The sequence below is a fragment of the Staurois parvus genome, unplaced genomic scaffold (assembly GCF_062004578.1).
Source record: "Staurois parvus isolate SC_StPar_1 unplaced genomic scaffold, SC_StPar_1.0 ptg000317l, whole genome shotgun sequence".
In the NCBI taxonomy this organism is placed as follows: Eukaryota; Metazoa; Chordata; class Amphibia; order Anura; family Ranidae; genus Staurois; species Staurois parvus.
This window is the reverse complement of record NW_028318113.1, coordinates 241,149-262,277: the sequence shown is the minus strand read 5'-3', so window position 1 is coordinate 262,277 and position 21,129 is coordinate 241,149. Positions and strand designations below refer to the sequence as shown.

The 21,129-nt window shown below is 44.5% G+C and overlaps 1 protein-coding gene across 1 annotated transcript in view; it reads right to left on the bottom strand.

The window, feature by feature from the left end:
* LAMA1 (laminin subunit alpha 1) overlaps positions 1-21,129 on the bottom strand; it is a 250,596-nt gene that overhangs the window by 11,894 nt on the left and 217,573 nt on the right. Inside the window, exons 57-60 of the mRNA XM_089683630.1 lie at positions 20,517-20,632; positions 18,852-19,041; positions 16,988-17,146; positions 16,739-16,892 (exon numbers count right to left, since the gene is read on the bottom strand). Coding sequence (XP_089539756.1) covers positions 16,739-16,892; positions 16,988-17,146; positions 18,852-19,041; positions 20,517-20,632 — 619 coding nt within the window. The remainder of the gene's footprint in view (positions 1-16,738; positions 16,893-16,987; positions 17,147-18,851; positions 19,042-20,516; positions 20,633-21,129) is intronic.

Sequence of the window (21,129 nt, the reverse complement as noted above, 5' to 3'; positions counted from 1 at the left end):
CGGGCAGGGGGCTTATCAGAATCTGGAAGATCCCGCCCCCCCCCTACGTGAAGGAGTCTGCGGTACATGCTCCCGCAGACTCCTTCACAAAAAAAAAAAGTGTGGTGTAAAAAAAACACAGTACAGGGTCCCCCCCCTTTTCTGACCTGCCGGGCTGCATGCTCGGATAAGGGTCTGGTATGGATATTGAGGGGGACCCACGCTGTTTTTTTTTAAATTTCAGCGTGGAGTTCCCCCTTAATATCCATACCAGATCCGAAGGGCTTGGTACAGATGGGAGGGGGGACCCCACGCTTTTTTTTATTATTTCTGCAATAAAGGGAATTATTTTACATTCAGCTGTCAGTGGGGAACCCCGCTGACAGCTGAAACATTAACACATGGCTGTCGCTCCTACAATCCCGCATGATATGTTATCAACTCATGCGGCGTTTTAGTAGTGAAAACCAATGCAGCGCTCATGTTTCAGCTGTCGGCGGAGTTCCCCACTGACAGTTGAATGTCAAAGTATTGCAGGGATTTATAAACAGTGTTTTAAATAACCGGCGTGGGGTATTCCCTCCCATCCATACTAAGCCCTTTGGGTCTCGTATGGATGTTAAGGGGTAACTCCACGCTGAAATTAAATAAAAAACAGCATGGGGTACCCCCCAAAATCCATAACACATACTTATCCGAGCATGCAGACCGGCAGGTCAGGAAAGGGGGGGGGGCGAGCGCCCCCCCCCCTCCTGAACCATACCAGGCCACATGCCCATACCAAATTATTCAAACATTTGTAAACAGAACAATGAACTGAAATGGTTTGGCATTTGTACCCCAAATATGACGTTCCCTGAGGCATTGGTAAACCGAGGTACGCCTGTATTAGTATTGCAATCCTTTGTATTGGGATACATAAAACCAACATACATCTGAAATAGCAACATAACACAACATTTGTGTCACATTGGAGATATCTGGTAGTTATACTGACCTTGCCCAGGGATTTAGGGTTGATTCACAGCACAGAAATACAGGCTGGATTAGCAATGTAGCTCCGTGGATTAGTGGTTAGCACTACTGCCTCACAACTCTAGGGTTGTCGGTTTGAATCCCAACCACAGCAAGGAAGTAGCATGATCTCCGTGTGTGGCTGTCTTCAAATAGATGTTCTGGCAACATCTTTGCTTTCTGTCTAAATGATCCCTAAAATGTGAATTAGAATGAGGCCTTGTCTGTTGAAACACCTTCAAAGCTGCACCTTATGTGAATGTCATACAATGGGATAAGAGCCTGGAGCACTAATAGATTTGATAATGATGGTTTACACTCCACCCACTTTTGTGAAGGATTTGGCAAGCAAAGAGCTGACAGAGAGAGAGAAGAGCGAGCCAGTGAGACGAAGAAGAGTGAGCGAGATATACATACTGAAGAGTGATAAAGAGAGACATTCAGAAGAGTGAGCGAGAGAGAAAAGACTTGGTTGGTGAATCCACACATCAAACTTGTCACAAATCCTGGCGTGCATTTTTCCCCCAAATGCATAGCAGACCCTTATCCCAGCAGGCAGGTACCGCACGCCTTCAAAGATTTATTTCCTTTGTTGATTTTCCTGCTTCGCTCACACTATATGCAATTGAAAATTACTCTTTAAGTTGCCAATTTTACTGTGTTTTCTAGAGAATTACTAACTAGTTGTGTTTTCAATTGTGTGTAGCATTGCGATTTCTATTTGAGTCTAGATGTTAAATTGCTAATAAATGGCCACAATTCTCAAATACCTTTGAACTCTCGCTGCAACAAATGGCGTATGTTAATACACTCACATTCACATTCATTATATCCAATATCAGGTACGATGTCAATGCACAAATCGCACCTGAAATTGCACACCCTGGATGTGACTTGTCATGTGATTGGCATGGCCAGCAGCTTGCTCTTTGCATGGCAAATTGCACACAATGTTACTGGGGGCTAACACCACTGTCACATCTAATCCGATGCGGCAATTGCCCAACTTACAGTGAAGTTGCACGAGTTCACAATCCAATTGGATGTGAACAGAGCCTACAGTGGCCAATAGGGTGCGACTTGGTCTACGATTTGCAAGTCGCCTGTCATGCCAATTGCATGGCAATCCCAAACAATGTTACTGGGGGCTACCCGGTCACATTAAAGCAGATTTCTAAGTGGTGTTATTGACACCACAGTCACATCATGTGACTTGCATAGAAGTTGCATGATTTCAAAGTCGGGGTACATGGTGATTGCAAGTGCAATTTGCAAGACATTCGACATCGATCTCTCAGCAAATTGCATGAAAAGTAGTGTATTCATTACTCTATTATTACTTGCGGCTCCAACCAAGTTTGAACCACAACAATATGAACGCTACAATAGCGTGCTCATTGAGTGGGACTTGGCATGTGATTTGCACAACATGCAAGCTGTAAATCGTCTGCAAAGTCGCACCCTATTGTCTGCTATTAGAGCAGTGTTTCTCAACTCCAGTCCTTATGGACCCCCAACAGGTCATGTTTTCAGGATTTCCATTATTTTGCACAGGTGATTTGATCAGTTTCACTGCCTTAGTAATTACCACAGCTGTTTCATCTGAGGGAAATCCTGAAAACATGACCTGTTGGGGGTCCATGAGGACTGGAGTTGAGAAACACTGTATTAGAGCGACCATATGGGTGTGTTTCAAACACTGATTTCTTAAGTAGTACATGTTCTACTTTAGTGGCAATTTGCATAGAGATCTGTGTCAGATGTCTTTGAAAATTGCATTGAAATGGTCAACATTACTGTAAGTCGCATGATTTGTAAATCCGCTTTGCCCAGAGTGTAATGTTTGGTGATGTTTGATTTCTGGAGTGTTTTGCAAATTGATGGGAAATTCACCATACTAGTCAAATCGATTTGTCATTTTCAGTATTGCATACAAGATGTGGTCATGTGACTGTCTTAACTCATGCGAGAATCTGGAGGGAATTGTGACCATAGTAGCAATAAAGGTTCCAATTGGGGTTCCCTTTCACATCCCTGCTCAATGTTCTGTTGTATGCTGCACACGTACATTTCACTGTATATATCTTTCTGATTTGTGTGGCCTGTATACCAAGGGTTAATGCAGGTAGGAAGCGGATTCATCAGGTGAAAACACTTTCACTGACCAAATTAAGGTCAGTGGTGGGTGTGGCTTCATTGGGTGTGGGGCCTTGTTTGGCGTGCTCCAAATACAACCTAGCTTATATAAAGATGTGCAGTAGGGAGTGATTTGGCCTATTACTAGGCCGGGTGGTTTGTGACTAAGTCCTTGCATGGTGTGGTTTGGGGGAAGAAGAGATTTTGTGCTGAATTGCCCCAGACACCACTCAGGCTGTGTTTGGAAGTGGGCTGGAAATGTTTGCATATTTTTGGCCTTGTAAAGTGTTTGTGTGTTATTGCACAATGATTGTTTTTTCGCTTTGCATTGAAAGCCTCACACATGTCAATCGTTTTGTTTAAAATCTGCTCTTGTTTTAATTTTGCTTGCTTATTTAGACTCCAATGCATTTTTCTGACAAACCTGCTGACAAATGTATGTGCAGGGGATTTGTAGAGGTGGGAGGGGATTTGTAGAGGTGGGAGGGGATTTGTAGAGGTGGGAGGGTTTTTTTTTCACATGCTTTGTTTTCTTTAAATTTTGATGTGTAGACTTTTTTTGTGAATGGATCTTCATACTAAGTGATTGTGTAAGTAAATCTTATGTGCATGAAAATGTTACTTGATTCATCTTCCCCTTTGTTTCCTGCTATAACCTGAGCACACACAGTTCACTAGAAGTATCTTTAGATTGTAAGCTCTTATGAGCAGGAGTGTTTTATTTTCGCCACATCAATGCTATTCTTTTTGTGACTCACCAAGATATTGACTATACCTACTTGTTCCTGCTGACCAAATAAATGAAGATATATTTGATTAATAAATGTTGGACTGTTGTTTTTGTGTTTATTTTATGTTCAATATATGACCAACCTTAATAGTTACTTTGTATACTTACAAGCTACATTTGAGTAGATTATATAAGAGTGTGAATATGCAAGTGGGTGCAAACTGGCTTTTTCAAAAACAAAACAAAAAAAAAAGAACCAGTTTGCGCCACAATATTATGTACCAATGAATATGTCACATTCACTGTGCAGCCAGCTACAGGTGTTCTACAATTCGATTTACAGTTATAAAATAGTCCACACTGTGTTGATTTTTGGCCTTTGGAAACCAATATATATTAGCCAAGGTTAAACAAATCACTAAGTAACACACATTCACGAAAGCTATCATAGCCGCGCATACAAATGCGCGATAGGGTACAAAATTGCGCGATCGCATACGAATAAGCGCCAAACAGGTGTACCCCATGGCGCACGAGCGGCTGTCCTCCCAGAAGTCCATCATCACGTGCGCGCGCACCCGGAAGTGGTTGTGGGGAGTGTCAGTGGATGAGGAGTGGTTGGCGGTTTGCTGTGTGTCGTATATTTTGAGAACTCTAGTGGCATTTGGACATGGTGAGAGCACAGTTTTCAACTGAGGAGATGATCCTTATATGTAAAGTAAGTGTGGCCATTGCAAATATGTTAATAACATGTGAGGGACAGGTAATTGTAATTTTGTGGGTGGGGCCTAGCAGAATCTCACTTGGTGCACATGCTACTTATCTGTACATTAGCTCCTGGGTATTGATGGGTCAATTATATTAACCACTTGCCTACTGGGTACTCATACCCCCTTCCTGTCCTGGCCAATTTTCATCTTTCTGCACTGTTACCCTTTGAATGACAATTGTGCGGTCATGCCACATTGTACCCATCTTAAATTTAGATCATTTTTTTCACGCAAATAGAGATTTCTTTGGGTGGTATTGACTTGCTGCTGTGTGTTTTACTTTTTGCTCGATAAACAACAAAATAGCTCATAATGAATAAAAGTCTGTTTATATTATAACATTTGGTAAACCGGTAATTTAGCAACACTGATGTGCGTTGATGAGGCGGCACTGCTGGCCACAGGTGGGCGGAACTGTTGGGTGGCACTGGTGGGCACTGATCATCAGGGCACTGATCATCGGTGCTGACCCCTGCTCTGATAACTGCTGGTTCTTGGCAGTACTTTCCAAACATTCTGACAGCGCGAGGAAAGTGCAGCCAAGACCCGGCAAATGTATTTCCAAGTGATCAGCGTGTCATTGGACATGGCTGATCACATGGTAAAAAGCCGCTGTGATTGGCTTTTACCACATCACGTGATCAGCTGTGTCCTTAGGACACAGCAATCACGGAGAGTGCGTTCTGCCAGGATGTCATATGACACCCTCCCAGAGCTGCCTGGATGCAGTGTAGCGTTATTCGGCTATCTGCGGTCGCCAAATAGGAAACCAGCCAGGCCTTCATGGCTAATCTTTGAATATCTGGACACGTATACTGCATATAATGCATTACATTCTACAATGTGTTGGTGTACACGGTATTACAGTGTGCAATGCGTTGCTGGATTCTGCATGACAGTGTACAGTGCATCACAGTCTACAATGTGTGGGTGTACACGGTATCACAATGTGCAATGCGTAGCTCTATCCTGCATGACAGTGTACAGTGCATTACAGTCTACAATGTGTGGGTGTACACGGTATCACAGTGTGCAATGCGTTCTCTATCCTGCATGACAGAGTACAGTGCATCACAGTCTACAATGTGTGGGTGTACACGGTATCACACTGTGCAATGCGTAGCTCTATCCTGCATGATAGTGTACAGTGCATTACAGTCTACAATGTGTGGGTGTACACGGTATCACAGTGTGCAATGCGTTGCTCCATCCTGCATGACAGAGTACAGTGCATTACAGTCTACAATGTGTGGGTGTACACGGTATTACATTGTACAGTGTATTACAGTGTGCAATGCGTTGTACACTGCAGTCTGCACTAAAGCATTTTACACTCATGCACTGTACACACTAATGCATTTGACATTTCTAGTGTGCAATGCGTTAGTGTGCAATTCCTTGGACAGTACAATGCATTTGCAGTATTGGTGTATGTTTATTAAGCACAGATAATTCATCTGATTTTAGTTATCAAGGAGAAGTCTTCTCTGTCCCCCTGTTTATGAGGTGGAGGACAATTGTTTTCCGAAGAAGAGAGGAGACTTTTTTTCAAGGAGATCTGTATAGATTTCCAGAGATATGTGTAGATGGTTGAGGGGCTGCATGTGATCTCCGGAGATAATTGTGATTAACGATCACCTGAGTTAAACCAGTGAATGAAAAGTGTCAAAAAACATGGATTGAAAATAATCTGCACCAACCACTGTGCTTTGTCAAGCCACATATTGGCACATTCTGGTGTCACATAGATGCGATGTGAAATTTGCAGTGTTTTCTGTGCAAGCGCTGCACCGCATCACAACCGCAACCCCTTCATGCCACCTACTGCGGCTTTCTAGGTGAAGTTACCAACACACCAAAATTGGTATACAAAGCGTATTGCGATTTGCCAAATTGGATGGCATGCCTATTCACACCCATGTGCATACCCTGAAAAAGGGTCCTGCACATTTTTGGCCCGGATGCGGTGCAATTTGAGGTGTGCAAAATGTTTGTCTCTAATTGCAACGCACACAAATTGCATGTGATTTGCCCAGGAGTGCGGTGTTAGACCACAATGCATGTATGTGAAACCAGAATAAAAGTATGTGGATTTTGTCTACTTTTACTTGCGCATGTTAACATTATGTAAGTGCGTTATTCTTCTGTTTAACATTATTATTATTATTATTATTATTCAGTATTTATAAAGCGCCAATAGTTCGCTCAGCGCTGTACATTACAAAGGGGGACAGAACATGTGACAGAACAATACCAATACAATGCAAAACATGAGGGGATCGAGGGCCCTGCTCTTTCAAGCTTACAATCTAGGAGGGAGGGGATGGTGGCACAGGAGGAGATAGCTGTGGGGGATGGAGTGGTAGGAAGAGTGGAGGAGGTCGGCAAGTTAGCAGGGGGCGGGGTAGGCTTCCCTGAAGAGATGGGTTTTCAGGGTGCGCCTAAAGGAGAGGAGAGTAGGTGATAATCTGATGGGTTGGGGCAGGGAGTTCCAGAGGATGGGTGACACCCTGGAGAAGTCCTGGAGGCGGGCATGGGAGGAGGAGACCAGGGAACTAGAGAGAAGGAGGTCTTGTGAGGAGCGGAGTGTGCGTGCTGGGCGGTACTTGGATATTAGGTCAGTGATGTAGTTCGGGGCAGTATGGTGGACAGCTTTGTACGTCAGTGTTAGGATTTTGAATTTGATCCGTTGCGCAATCGGAAGCCAGTGGAGGGATTGGCAGAGGGGGGTGGCGGAAACGGAGCGGTTGGAAAGGTGAATGAGTCTGGCAGCCGTATTCAGGATGGACTGAAGCGGGGATAGCCAGCGGCGAGGCAGGCCAGTGAGGAGGGAGTTGCAGTAGTCGAGTCGCGATATGATGAGGGAGTGGATGAGCTGTTTAGTGGTTTCTGGAGTTAGGAACGTGCGGATTTTGGCGATGTTGCGGAGGTGGAGTCTGCATGAGTTTGTTAAAGAGTGGACTTGGGGCTGGAAGGATAGGTTGGAGTCCAAAATGACACCAAGTACTCTGGCCTGCGGGGCGGGTTTGATGGTGGCGTTGTTGGACATGATGGAGAAGTCAATGGGGGGTGGTGTCCGGGCTGGAGGGAAGACAAGAAACTCGGTTTTGGAGAGGTTCAGTTTAAGGAAGTGGAGCGACATCCAGTCTGATATGTCGCTCAACAGGTGTGTGATTCGGGCGGAGACCGAGGGGGTGAGGTGGGGGGTTGAGAGATAGATTTGTGTGTCGTCGGCATAGAGGTGGTAGTTGAAGCCGTGAGAGTGTATGAGTTGGCCAAGGGAGGAGGTGTAGATGGAGAAGAGAAGGGGCCCGAGGACAGAGCCTTGGGGGACCCCAACAGAGAGGGGGAGTGAGAGGGAGGTGGTGGCATTATAGGTAACGCTGAAAGAGCGTTGTGACAGGTAGGATGAGAGCCAGGAGAGAGCAGAATCTCTGAGGCCGAGGGAGTGTAGTTTTTTGAGGAGGAGGGGGTGGTCGACTGTGTCAAAGGCCGCAGAGAGGTCAAGGAGTAGGAGCACTGAATAGTGGCCATTAGCTTTGGCGGTTAGCAGGTCGTTGGAGAGTTTGAGTAAGGCAGTTTCGGTGGAGTGTAGGGGACGGAAGCCGGACTGTAGGGGATCGAGGAGGTTGTTGTCGTTGAGGTGAGAGCATAGGCGGGCGTAGACTAGGCGCTCGAGGAGTTTAGATGTAAATGGGAGCAGGGAGATGGGTCTGAGGTTGTTCGGGTCATTGGGGTCCAGGGAGGGCTTTTTAAGTATGGGGGTGATGTGTGCATGTTTCAGAGGGGAAGGGAAAGTGCCGGAGGAGAGGGAGAGATTGAAGATGTGGGTGAGGGAGCGTAGGATGGAGGGGGAGGGAGGTTGTAGGAGTTGTGTGGGGATAGGGTCAAGGGGGCAGGTGGTGAGGCGGGCATCAGAGAGGATCTTGGAGACTTCTTCGATGGTAGTAAGGTCAAAGGTGCGGAGTGTTGGGGGAGCTTCAGTATGAGGAATGTAGGGTGGGGTGGGAGAGGAGGTCAGAGCAGTGGTGGGGCCGTGGGAGAGGGGTGTAGAGGGGGTAGCTGAGTGAGGGGGAAGGGGGTTGGAGGGAGTTTGAGCAGCGACGAAGTCCCTGTGGGTTATGTCGAGGGGGAGGGGGGATGAGGGGGTAGCTGTGTGAGAGGGGACGGGTTGAGAAGGCGTGTGAGTTGCGGCAATGTCCTTGCGAATTGTGTCAATCTTGTTTTTGAAGTGATTGGCAATCTCAAGGGCAGTGAGTGAGGTGCTGGGTGGAGGTGGGGGTAGCGAGAGTAGAGAGTTGAAGGTGGAGAAGAGTCGGCGAGGATTGGAGGAGAGGGCCTTGATGAGGGTCAGGAAGTAGGCTTGTTTGGCAGTATGGAGGAAGGAGGTGTAGGTGTGGAAGGCAGATTTGTATCGGGTGAAGGCTTGTTGGGATTTGGTTTTGCGCCATAGTCGCTCCAGGGCACGACTGTGTCGTTTGAGGGTTTTGGTGTGATCAGTCTGCCAGGGCTGGAGCGGTCGGGGTCTGATGTTGCGTGTGGTTAAAGGCGCTAGTGAGTCAAGGGCTGTTGACAGCGCATTGTTGTAGGCGGTCATAGCCAAGTCGGGGCAGGACAGGGGGAGGATGCTGTCATGGAGTTGATCAACTGCGGAGTGGAGGGAGGCAGGGTTAAGGTTGCGGAGGTTACGGCTGGTAGTAGTGTGACATTTGGAGGGGTAGGCGTTGGAGGATGAGGAGATAGAGAAGGTGATCAGGTTGTGGTCAGAGAGAGGGAAGGGGGTGTTAGTGAGGTTGTGGGGAGCGCAGCGGTTGGAGAAGACAAGATCAAGGATATTACCGTCGGAGTGGGTGGTGGATTGTATGCACTGTGCAAGTGCAAAGGAGGAGGTTAAGTGGAGGAGACGGGCTGTGTCCGGGTTGTCGAGGTTGACAGGGATGTTGAAATCCCCAAGGATGATAGTGGGTAGCTCAGAGGAGAGGAAGAAGGGTAGCCAGGAGGAGAAGTCTTCCAGGAAGCGGGGTATGGATCCAGGAGGCCGGTATATCACAGCAATCTTCAGGGGGGTTGGGGAGAATAGTCGGACACAGTGGGCCTCGAAGGAGGAGAAGGATAGGGAGGGGGGGTTTGGGAGGACTCGGAAGGTGCTCAGCGGTGATAGGAGCAGGCCAACCCCACCACCTTTACGACCGTTGGGCCTGGGTGAGTGGGTCCAGGTGAGACCGCCGTAGGAGAGTGCAGCAGGGGAGGTAGAGTCAGTGGGCTGGATCCAGGTTTCCGTAATCGCCAGGAGGTTGAGGGAGCGGGAAACAAAGAGGTCGTGGATGGCGGTAAGCTTGTTGCACACCGATCGGGCGTTCAGGAGTGCACATGAAAACAGGGGGGAGATTTTAGGGAGCAGGGGGACAGATACTAAGTTGCGGGGGTTGTGGCAGGACGTGGAGGTGGGAGGGTTTTGTGCGGGTGAGGGAGGTGGTGGAGGGCCAGGATTCGGGGAGATGTCCCCCGCGGTTATGAGGAGGAGAAGGGTGAGAAAGGTGGCATGGGAGCGGGATGTGCAGGAGCGTGAGAAACTACTAGTGGAGGTGTTGGGGTCAGTGGGAGAGTGGAGTAATAGGAGGAGGTGATGGGTGCCATAAATGGGCGAGGGAAGCAGTGAGGGCACAATATACAAATGTTTGGGAGGAGCAGAGGGATATAGTGAATGGATTTTGGGAACAGAGGAGAGGAAAATGAGAAGGAGGAGTGGAAGAGGCATTTTGGGGAGGTGATGAAAGCAATAGTAGGGAGATGATAGCAATGAGGGGGAGATGTACAAGTTTTGGGGTGGAGCAGAGGGGTAAAGAAATGAGATTTGTGAACAGAGGATAGTAATATGAAGAGCAGAAGAGGGGTGTATTATATAAAGGTACACGGAGTGGGACTCAGGTGTGTAAGAGATGTTTCCCAGGGTGTTTCCTTGCAGTCTGTCCAGCATGCAGTAGAGTTTCTTGCTGTTGTTGTGTCTTCCTGCTGCTTAAGTTCTCCTGCTTTAGTTCAACTGCTGTGTTTAACTGCTCTGCACTCATTCAAAGCCGCACTCCATCATAAGCAGCACCCCCATCAGAAATGGAACATGCATTTGGATGTAGTGTTTTTGTATGTGCATTTTGGAAGTATTCTAAACACACATTGACCCTAGGGCCACACCATATCTTATGCAGGCCATAGATAGGTCGAAAATCGGCCGATTTTTCGGCCGAAAATAAAATCAGCCGATTTTCGGATCGTTAGTGGGCTATTTGTTCAGCCATTTTTCGGTATTTTGGCAGATTTTTTTTTCGGTAAAGTTGAAAAAAAAAACGTCCGAATTTGCCGATCGGCCGATTTTCGCGGCAATGATGGGCAAATCGGCCGATTTTTTACTGATAAAAAATCTGCACATGAGCAGTGACCTGCAAGAGGAAGACAAAAAGAAGAAAAAGAAGAAGAGGATGAAGAAGAAGAAGAAGAGGATGATGATGGATGAAGAAGAAGAAGAAGAGGATGATGATGAAGAAGAAGAAGAGGATGATGATGAAGAAGAAGAGGATGATGGTGAAGAAGAAGAGGAGGATGAAGAAGAAGAAGAGGATGATGATGATGAAGAAGAGGATGATGATGAAGAGGATGATGATGATGAAGAAGAAGAGGATGATGAAGAAGAAGAAGAAGAGGATGATGATGAAGAAGAAGAAGAGGATGATGATGAAGAAGAAGAGGATGATGATGAAGAAGAAGAAGAGGATGATGATGATGAAGAAGAAGAAGAAGAGGAAGAAGAAGGATGAAAAATGAGAGGAATTCCAGTATGGCAAAAAGTGTCCCTGCAGAGAGCTCCGCTATTTCTTTGACAGTTCTTTGACATTTACAGCGGTTGCAACATTGTATCTATTTGTTTCCGAATAAAAACATCTGTATCCGAAATGGATACAAATACATTGTTGCAACCGCTATAAATGTCAAAGAACTGTCAAAGAAATAGCGGAGCTCTCTGCAGGGACACTTTTTGCCGGCTGTAGACGGGATGAAAATCGGCCGTTTTTTTTTACCATTGCTGGTAACGTCAGCCGCTTGAACAACCGATTTTTCATTTTTTAAAAGAAAAATCGGCCGTTTTTCTCCCCGTCTATGGCCTGCATAAGCATTAATGTGCCTGGGGGAGGGGGGGACCTTTGGCCTTTCCAAACACAGTAGATGCTCCAAGAATGTTTCCTTGAACTCTTGAAATGGTTAAAAAGGAAAGACACTCTAGATAGCCTGCACTGAGAATTGACTATCATGATGACGTGTCAATGATTATTTGCTCTCATTTTTCAGGAGTGGTACTGCTTGCGGTTGAAGCTGGTAGAAATCCACCTTCACGTCCTCCACTCACCTTCACTTGTGGCCAGTGGATATTTTGTGGCCGCAGGCAAGAATTGGCATCGAGGACCTGCATAATGACCCTGGCATGCCAGAGGTGGTTTGGAAGCAGCACAGCAATTTGACCATCCCTTTCCTTTATGTTGATTTTAGGGGTGCAGAATTGCTTCTCGTTCGTGAACGGACTGTCGCCGGATATCAGAGTCCCCATATTTTCAAGATATGTTTTAGCCATGTTGGCTTATTTTTATGTTATTTTCCAAGTGTGTCGCACCTAACCGCACAGTAGTGTGGTGCCATGCGTATTTGTGGCTGTGAATGGGGCTGTTTTTAATAGACGTGTGTAGGTGCAATAACGTTTTCATCATGGTACCTGCGCACATCTACAGAGGGCATTGCATTTCTTTGCTGTGCTGGAAAATGTGTGTTCTTGCATGCGTTTGTGCACCACCAATGGTGTGAACAAGTCCTAAGGGCCGGTTCACACTATAGAAACAGTCTAGATGTGTTCCTGATGGGGTTTTTTCATGCCCTTTTGGCATGCATGTTTAGTGTGTTCCAGTACATTTTGGATGCGTTTTGGACATGTTTACATTGCATTTTTGTATCCCTTCCACTTATTTTTTTCTATTTTCTTTGTATTCAATGTAGTTAGGGACATGTGCGTTTTAGTACATTCAAGGACGTTTCAATGTGTTCCAGTACAGTTCTGTGCAGAAACAATGCAGCGTGGTCAACTTTGTTTACAGCACCTGCAATACACTGAAAATGCAAGCGCTGATGTGAACTATGACATTGACAACCATATAACCTTCTTTCTGTGCGTTTGTGATGCCGAAAAAGCAACTGAAACACATGTAGTGTGAACTGGCCCTAAAGGTTATTAGAGGTCAGGGAACGGGACTGACCAGGAATTGTGAATTCAATCAGACTAGTGGTGAGATACAATCAGTAATTGTATAATAATGTGAGATCTGAGCTGTAGCTGATAGAAAATGAGACACATTCACTTGATCAGTAAATAGATAGTTAAAGAGTGGGGCGGTGATCCATAGATTTGCATATGGGACAGGTGATGATGGGGTGGGGGAGGGGGTCAAGTTGTATAAGGAGACAGATTTAAAAGAGAAAAATGTTACAATGAAATATACACGGCATGAAACTTGCACATGACCTAATTGGCAGAAGAACAGTACGCAAGTAACATTCATCCACTTTCTAGTCATTAGGCAAAATCATAATTGATTGATCAATATTCCTGGCACTGACACAACCCAGAAAATTGATCTCCATTTTTTAGGCTGTAGCCATGACTGGGATTTGAACCCATGACCCAAGTGCTATAAGTTCTGAGCTCTAACCACTAAACCACTGTGGGAGACACAGTTTGAGCTATAATGTAGAATAGTTACATTGTTTAAAAATGATAGAGCGAGCTGGTCACTGATATAGACTAGTAAAATGGTATTACACAAGATAAATATAACCACGAACAGTAGTGCATGAACTCGTGAAAGGTCATCCACCCCTGTGACAGTGTACTACACTATTGAGCACCTTTCTGGCTCCTGTGGCTGAGCTAATTCCTCCCCAGGACCATTTGGGCACCCACCCTGATGGATGGATTGAGCTGGATGGCTAACCCATAGCTGCCAGCATATCGCTGCACCCCCAGATGTGTGATGTGTATAACCCATGCACATTAATACTTTTGTTCTGGTGAGTGTAGACCAGTCCCAAGGGTGGTTTACCTTTCACGAGTTCATGCACTACTGTCCGTCACGGAGAGACCACACGTGCCATTCATAGGCACTCTCCGAGTTGGTACTCTCACACGAAGGACATTCCATTATTCAGGAATGATTCTATGAACTTATTTTAGCACCATTTACAATATTACATCATTGTTGCAATTCTTTGCACTTTTTGGTTTTTACATGCGTTCATTATTGATCACATGCATTTATAGCGCTGCACTTGTCTTTAACATAGAATAGTTACGTGATTAAAGAGAATGAAGATATATAATTATATTGGGAAATTAGAAGTATATAAATTATTTGAGATATAAGTGTGAAAATGTTTAACATTTGAATACAGAATGTATGACATTCATTAGTAAATGCATTAGTTTCCTGATCATTTTGGAGACACAGCAAAAAAAAAGAAATAGAAGAAAATAGAAAATTCTAATACAGGTGTACTATTTATTACATTCTAAGGATTCTCTTTTGCCATCATAAAAACGCCAATGTTAATAAAGCCCGCGCTTGTGCGCCATCTAGCGAACATATCCGGTATTGCACCTAAAAATGTGCCAGACGGGATACCACATTTAGTAATAGCAAAGTAGTCAGTAGACGCTCGTTAATGAGCTTGCTAGACGCTGGTCAGACGACTGATTGATTGACCGGAGTCTGCCTGAATGGTCAGACTCTGCTAGTAGACTCACATCTTAGTGAATCAGGGCCTTGGTGTCAGGGCGGCACTTTTTAGGGGGGCGACGCGGTGCCGCCGCTGCCCCCCCTTCCATCGGAAGGGATACTAAGTAAAGGGGTGGGCAGGGGGCTGCTGTTTCTTACCTGGCTTCGGTCCCAGTCCCACGACAATCCAGTCCAGGAAGCGCGGCTGCTCCTTCATTCAGTTCGGCCGCTCGATGTTCGTGCGGCTGCTCGGCTCCGCCTCCTCACCACTGATTGGGCGCCAGAACTGTAGCTCAGGAAAGGCACACAGGCGGCCAATAACCGGTGAGGAGGCAGAGCCGAGCGGTCCCATGAAAATCGAGTGAGGGAGCGGCCGGTAAGTGTGCCGCGCAGAGGTGCTCCTGCAACCACATATGCTTGCTGCAGCAGCACCATGCTGGAACAGAGGTCAGCAAGTGTCATTGGTGTCAGTGGGAGGAATAGTGCCCCATCATTGGTGTCACTGATACTAATGATGGGGCATTATTCCTCCCACTGACACCAACGATGTGGCACTATTCCTCCCCCCCACTGACACCAACGATGGGGCACTATTCCTCCTCCCCACTGACACCAACAATGGGGCACTATTCCCCCCCCCCCCACTGACACCAATGATGGGGCACTATTCCACCCCCCACTGACACCAATGATGGAACGCTATTCCTTCCCCCACTGACACCAATGATGGAACACTATTCCTTCCCCCACTGACACCAATGACGGGGCACGATTCCTCCCACTGATACTAATGATGGTGCACTATTCCCCCCACTGATAATAATGATGGGGCACTATTCCTCCCACTGATACCAATGATGGGCCACTATTCCTGCCACTGATACCAATGATGGGGCACGATTCCTCCCACTGACACCAATGATGGGGCGCTATTCCTCCCACTGACACCAATGATGGGGTGCTGTTCCTCCCACTGACACCAATGATGGGGCATGATTCGTCGCTCTGACACCAATGATGGGGCACGATTCCTCGCTCTGACACCAATGATGGGGCACTATTCCTCCCACTGACACCAATGATAGGACACTATTCCTCCCACTGACACCAATGATGGGACACTATTCCTCCCACTGACACCAATGATGGGGCACGATTCTTCCCACTGACACCAATGATGGGGCACTATTTCTCCCACTGACACTGATGGAGTACTATTCCTCCCACTGACACTAATGATGGGACATTATTCCTCACACACTGACACTAATGATGGGGCACCATTAGTCCAAACACAAGTTCGAACAGGCTGTTTGGGCAATTGGATTGCCTGTTCAGTGGGAGCTGGACGCAATGTATAACAGTGGTATTACTTCTCACAGACCACCCACAACCACTGGGCAAGGAATATGGGGAAGAGGCCCTTGTTCTTATCAACATGGGGGCAAGATGCTTTTCCTGGGGGCTTTTTTTGCCAAAGCACTTCTCTCCTTTTCAAGGGCATGTGGCCTGGTATGGTTCAGAGGGGAAGGGGGTGCATGCTTGCTACCCCATCTTTTCTGGCCAGCCAGGCTGCATGATCAGATTAAGGATCTGGTATAAATTTTTAGGGGGGCTAGCAATTTTTATTTGTGAGGTACCCTCTAAAAACCTATACCAGACTCAAAGGACCTGGTATACACTTTTTTGGGGGGACTCTACATTTTTTTTCACTTTTGCTGTAGGATGTGCTACAATAAAAATGACATTTACAAAGGTAAAAAACAAAACAGTTTAAATTACTGGCAAATTACATTCATTGCCAGTTTTATTTTTTAAATACCCCTCTGAAATTCCTCTAAAAAAGAAAGCAGACGCTTGAGGGGTTGTTGTGCTGTTTTTTATCTCTGAAGAAAAAACTCTCTTAATGAGAGCTGTCAAAGCAATTTTTGCAAATTTTATTTTTTTTTCCTTTGTAAACATCAGTGCTAAAAAAAAAATCACTGCTTCTGGCTGTATGGAGTTTTTTTTAACACCCCTTGCCTATTAGCCCAGAAAATAGGCATTTTTAATTTGACAGATCCAGCTCTTATTGACTTCAATAGGGATCGGGTTCTGCATCTGAACTTTGAAGTTTGCCAAGTCCCTGCCGAACCGAACCCTGGGCAATTTGGCTCATCACTAAAAATAAAGATGGGTAAGCTGCAATATATTACAATTTTAGATATGCTTTGCACTTTGTACTTCTTTCTTAAACAAGCCTAGCAAAGTAACTTTTACAAAAGCAATGACAAAATACTATTTAGAAAGTAATTAGCATTTACCTAAAGCAGCAAATCCAGTCCCATCAAAGTAAGTTCCTTGTTGTGCTGATATGTAACATTTAGTCACACCATATCTAGAAAGGGCTCCTTCTCTGTTTAACTGTTTGCTGTTAACAGAAACATTGCTGATGCAAGCTGGGATACTGTGGGTTACCTGAACACCAAAAACAGTTGAATCAAAACATTTTCTGATATTTTATAAATGTGAACATGGAGCAATCGTGGTCCTGCTAAGCAAGTCTCACTTACATTTCCAATGTTTTTAGCTGTATAGCTCAGTGACAGTCCTCCCAGGTACAGCTTGCCTTCCACATCTAGACTGTTGCTCTCACCAGGAGTACTGGTTGAAGTGGATTCTTGACCATCCACAGTAACGGTACTTTTTCTTTTAATGTATTCAGTGGAAATCTATTTAGAAGAGTCAACGTGACTTTGACTTATGGAATTTTACAAATATCATATAATTTACACATTTAAATAAATATAGGAACAAACAGAAGTACTGTGTTTATCATCAAGAGGTACTGTAACTCAACAGTCGTAGAACATATTATCTAGCTGAAAGCAGAATTGTCCATGCTGCCTACAGGAACCAGACAGATTTTCTTATGTTTAGTCTTCATCATATGGGATAATGAAAATGGATGTGTTGCTGGTTGCTGTGGACAACCAGGAAAGTTCTTCCTTCACACACTCTGATACAAAAGCTTCTATGATCTGTACTGCTATACATCTTCAATATCAAATGTACAGGCTTGTTTTAGGTAAAAGTAAATTTATATATTCAAGTAAAACCAAGCTATAAACCCACAGGAAAACACAGTATTTCAGTCTTCCCTACGGCTATGTAATGTTCTTCCTTTAGTGCAATTTATAATCGTATTTTTGATGATTTGCGTTTCCTTTTTCTTTTCCTTTAAGCATATCAGTTACATTTACGAGACTGATAGCAGCTGATGTAAAAACACAGAGCTACACAGAAATAATGAGATGAACTGGATAAGAGAGTCAGCACTTAATGTAATATAAATTACTCATTAGGTTTAATAGCAGGCGTTTAACAAAAATCCCAACAGTATACTGGAGTAATATTGAGCTAAATTCTCCTGTTTATAAGAATGATTGAGCCAGTCCAGCTCATTTACATCCCGCAGTGCACATCTTAAAGAACCACTAAACATAAATTATACACTGGCTTTTATCAAGGAGGTTTTAATAATGTGTACAGAAAAATTGATAGGCTTAAAAGTAACACTGTCTTCTTAGAAATATGGACTATGCTACTTCTATTCATACCTGTGTATTCTATTATTATATAATTTAATTTCCAATAAATAAGCAGCATTTGCATAGGGCAGTGGTGCTCAACCATCGGCCTGTGGCCTCCCTCCTCCTGGGCTACGGAAATAACTGAAGTGTTCCCTCCCTGTTGTCAAGGCCACAGAGTGGCAGTAAGCACTATGCAGGAATGCAGCGCATCCCAGCACAAGAACTGCTAAATTAGGCATCATAAGGAGGCACTGTAGATCAATGCCTCCCTTCATGCAGAGCAGCAGAAGACCTGCCATCAGTATGGGTCCCTGCCAAGTAGTGAAGTCCCATACGTCCTCTCTTTAGTCATGTTACCTAGCGGGTGCCCATACTAATAGCAAGTCTAAACTAATAGCAAGTAATCCTATAAGACAATACATAGTTACATAGTTAGTCTGGTTGAAAAAAGACAAAAGTCCATCCAGTTCAACCATTAAAAACAAAAAAGTTATAATCCTATACCCACAATTTATCCAGAGGAAGGCAAAAAAAACCCCACAGTATGCAGAGCAGGGCAGAGATCTGGGCACAACGGGGTTAGTCCAATATAGAAGATGCAGAGGTCTGGGCACAACAGGGTTAATCCAATACACAAGATGCAGAGCAGGGCAGAGGTCTGGGCACAATGGAGTTAATACTACTTATTAAAAGTACTAAATCTGTCTTAGCTTGGTTGTAGAACAGCCTGCATAGGAAAATGTACTATATACATGTTCTCATTTTATATACAGGTATTGGTGTTTTATATCATATAATGACTCAAAGGCTTACTGGTCTTGCAACAATCGAACATGCTACATACCATGTGCCATTTGCCATCGTTGATCTGAACTGGGTGGATGGTCTCAGTCCTTCCTTTTCCCATATCAAATAAAAAGTGAAGTTTTCCATCATAGAGTTGTAGAGCAGCATAGTCGACTTGATTTTGGTGAGCCATATAATAGATGAGGCCACTTGTGGCATATGTCCTTAGACTGAGCTGGACAGAGAGTCTAGAAGGGAAATGGCATATTTTTTAATCACTGATGAAAACCATTTACACATCAATTTGATAAATACTTATATCTGCTGAGATGTCTTCATTGAGTCTCTGTACTTCTCTATGCAGGTAGATCATGACTAGTGGGAGAAGCCAGCAGAGTGCTGTACACAGCTTGTTGAAATTATACAGGATTTATATAGCGCCAACAGTTTGCTCAGTGCTTTACAATATAACGGGAGACAATAGAGCAACAATATAGTTCAATACAAGAGGGATAGGAGGGCCCTGCTCCTTGGAGCTTACAATCTAGGAGTGAAATCATCGCATAAGCCTGCCTCTTACAGTGTTACTAAACCCAGGACCCTGCATTCACTATATCTGGTCTCCCACAGTACACAGAACATGGAAATGCAACTATTTTAGTAAATATAAACTGCTAAATATCTTTTCTCATCAGCAGTATATAGCAGTCTTGTGACTTCTATCAGTGTTCAGCAGAACACTGATTAGAGCTTGTAGGAGGAGTTTTCTCTAGGAGGATGCAGAACCCCTGACCTCTGACTGGGCAATGCTGATTGGCCCTGTGCTGATCACATGCACTCTAACACGAAAAAAAAAACTTCTCTAGCAATGCATACCAAATTGAGCATGTGCAGTGTCTCCACACAATATGTCTTATCAGGAGATAAGAGGGGAGCACTGGAAGAAGGGGAGGATCAGAGAAGTCAGGATCAAACAGCATTTTTACACAATGCAGACAATTAACCCCTTAGGTTCCACAGTGAGTATAACAAGCATGCTTTACTGCATATACAGACTGATTTTATTGTTGTGGGTTTAGTACGCTTTAACCAACTTCAGCCCTGATGCAAGCTGTCATCTAGATCTTGGGAGAAGTTAGTTACCAGGTTTGGAGTAATAAGCTTTTTAAAGCAAGCTGCATTTTCATTCAGACTGCCCTATGTAATGGTCACATGTGATGCTCAGCCTCCATGATTGAAAGGGGTGAGCCAGGGACAGTAAAGCTAGGGAGCAGAGAGCTAGATAATGAGAGAGCTGGATGTCCTCTAGCCAGGAAATAAGGTTAGCTCTGTCTGGCTTGTTGCAGCTTCTAATGCACACTGTATTCATTTAAAATGACAGTAAGCAATTTCAGTAGAGAAAAGTAGCCTGTGCAGCTATACAAGACTGAAGATAGGGCTGGAGTTCAGCTTTAACGAGTCAGTAGGTGATCAGACTGGGGTCTACCTAAACCCAACTACTCAGTGTTGGGTAGACTTAATCTATTAAATCAATTTTCATAATATTTTTGCATAATATCATAAGAAAACACATTGCATAAAAAAGACTAAACTTATGTATAATAGTAAACCTTCAGGTACACAACTTTCAGCATAGTTACAGTCAGTCATAGTGACGAAAAGGCATGTAGTAATACTGAAAGCAGTAAAACACTTCAATATTTCTATGATCTGCTGTACTTACTTTCTTCTGACTGCAGTCTGGTCAAAAGGCAAGATCATATGGCTTCCTGTAGTGAGACCAAACTGGTGAGCATCAGGTACATGACCAGGCAGCACCTCTTGTGCACACTCAAATGCCTGTAAAACACCATAACATAACAGCATTATTGTAATTGGTGCATAGCCCTGCCAACAATTCATAATTTCATGATTTGCACACAGTGTTCTAACTCATACTGCCACATTGCCAATTCCAGTAAGCATTGACACTACCGGTGGTCCAAAAATTTCATTTAAAGAGTAACTCCATTTTTGTTAAGGAGAAAACAATCTCATCATTGCAAGGATTTTAACACACGTTGTAGCAGATTTCTACTTTATGTTGCTGTAAAGAATTAGCTCTTTGTTTCACCAGAATAATTGCGTACACATTTTGAATAGGAGTGACTGGTTCAATATAATCAGTTTGTGTACTCTCTGTGTACTAATGAGGAAAGCTGTAGTGTTTGTATCCCTTTAGAAGTGATAAAACCTTGGGGAGTACCTCCTTGAGGGTTAGGGACTGATGTGAATGTACAATATATATGTAAAGCGCTGCGTAAATTGACAGCGCTATACAAGTACCTGAAATAAAT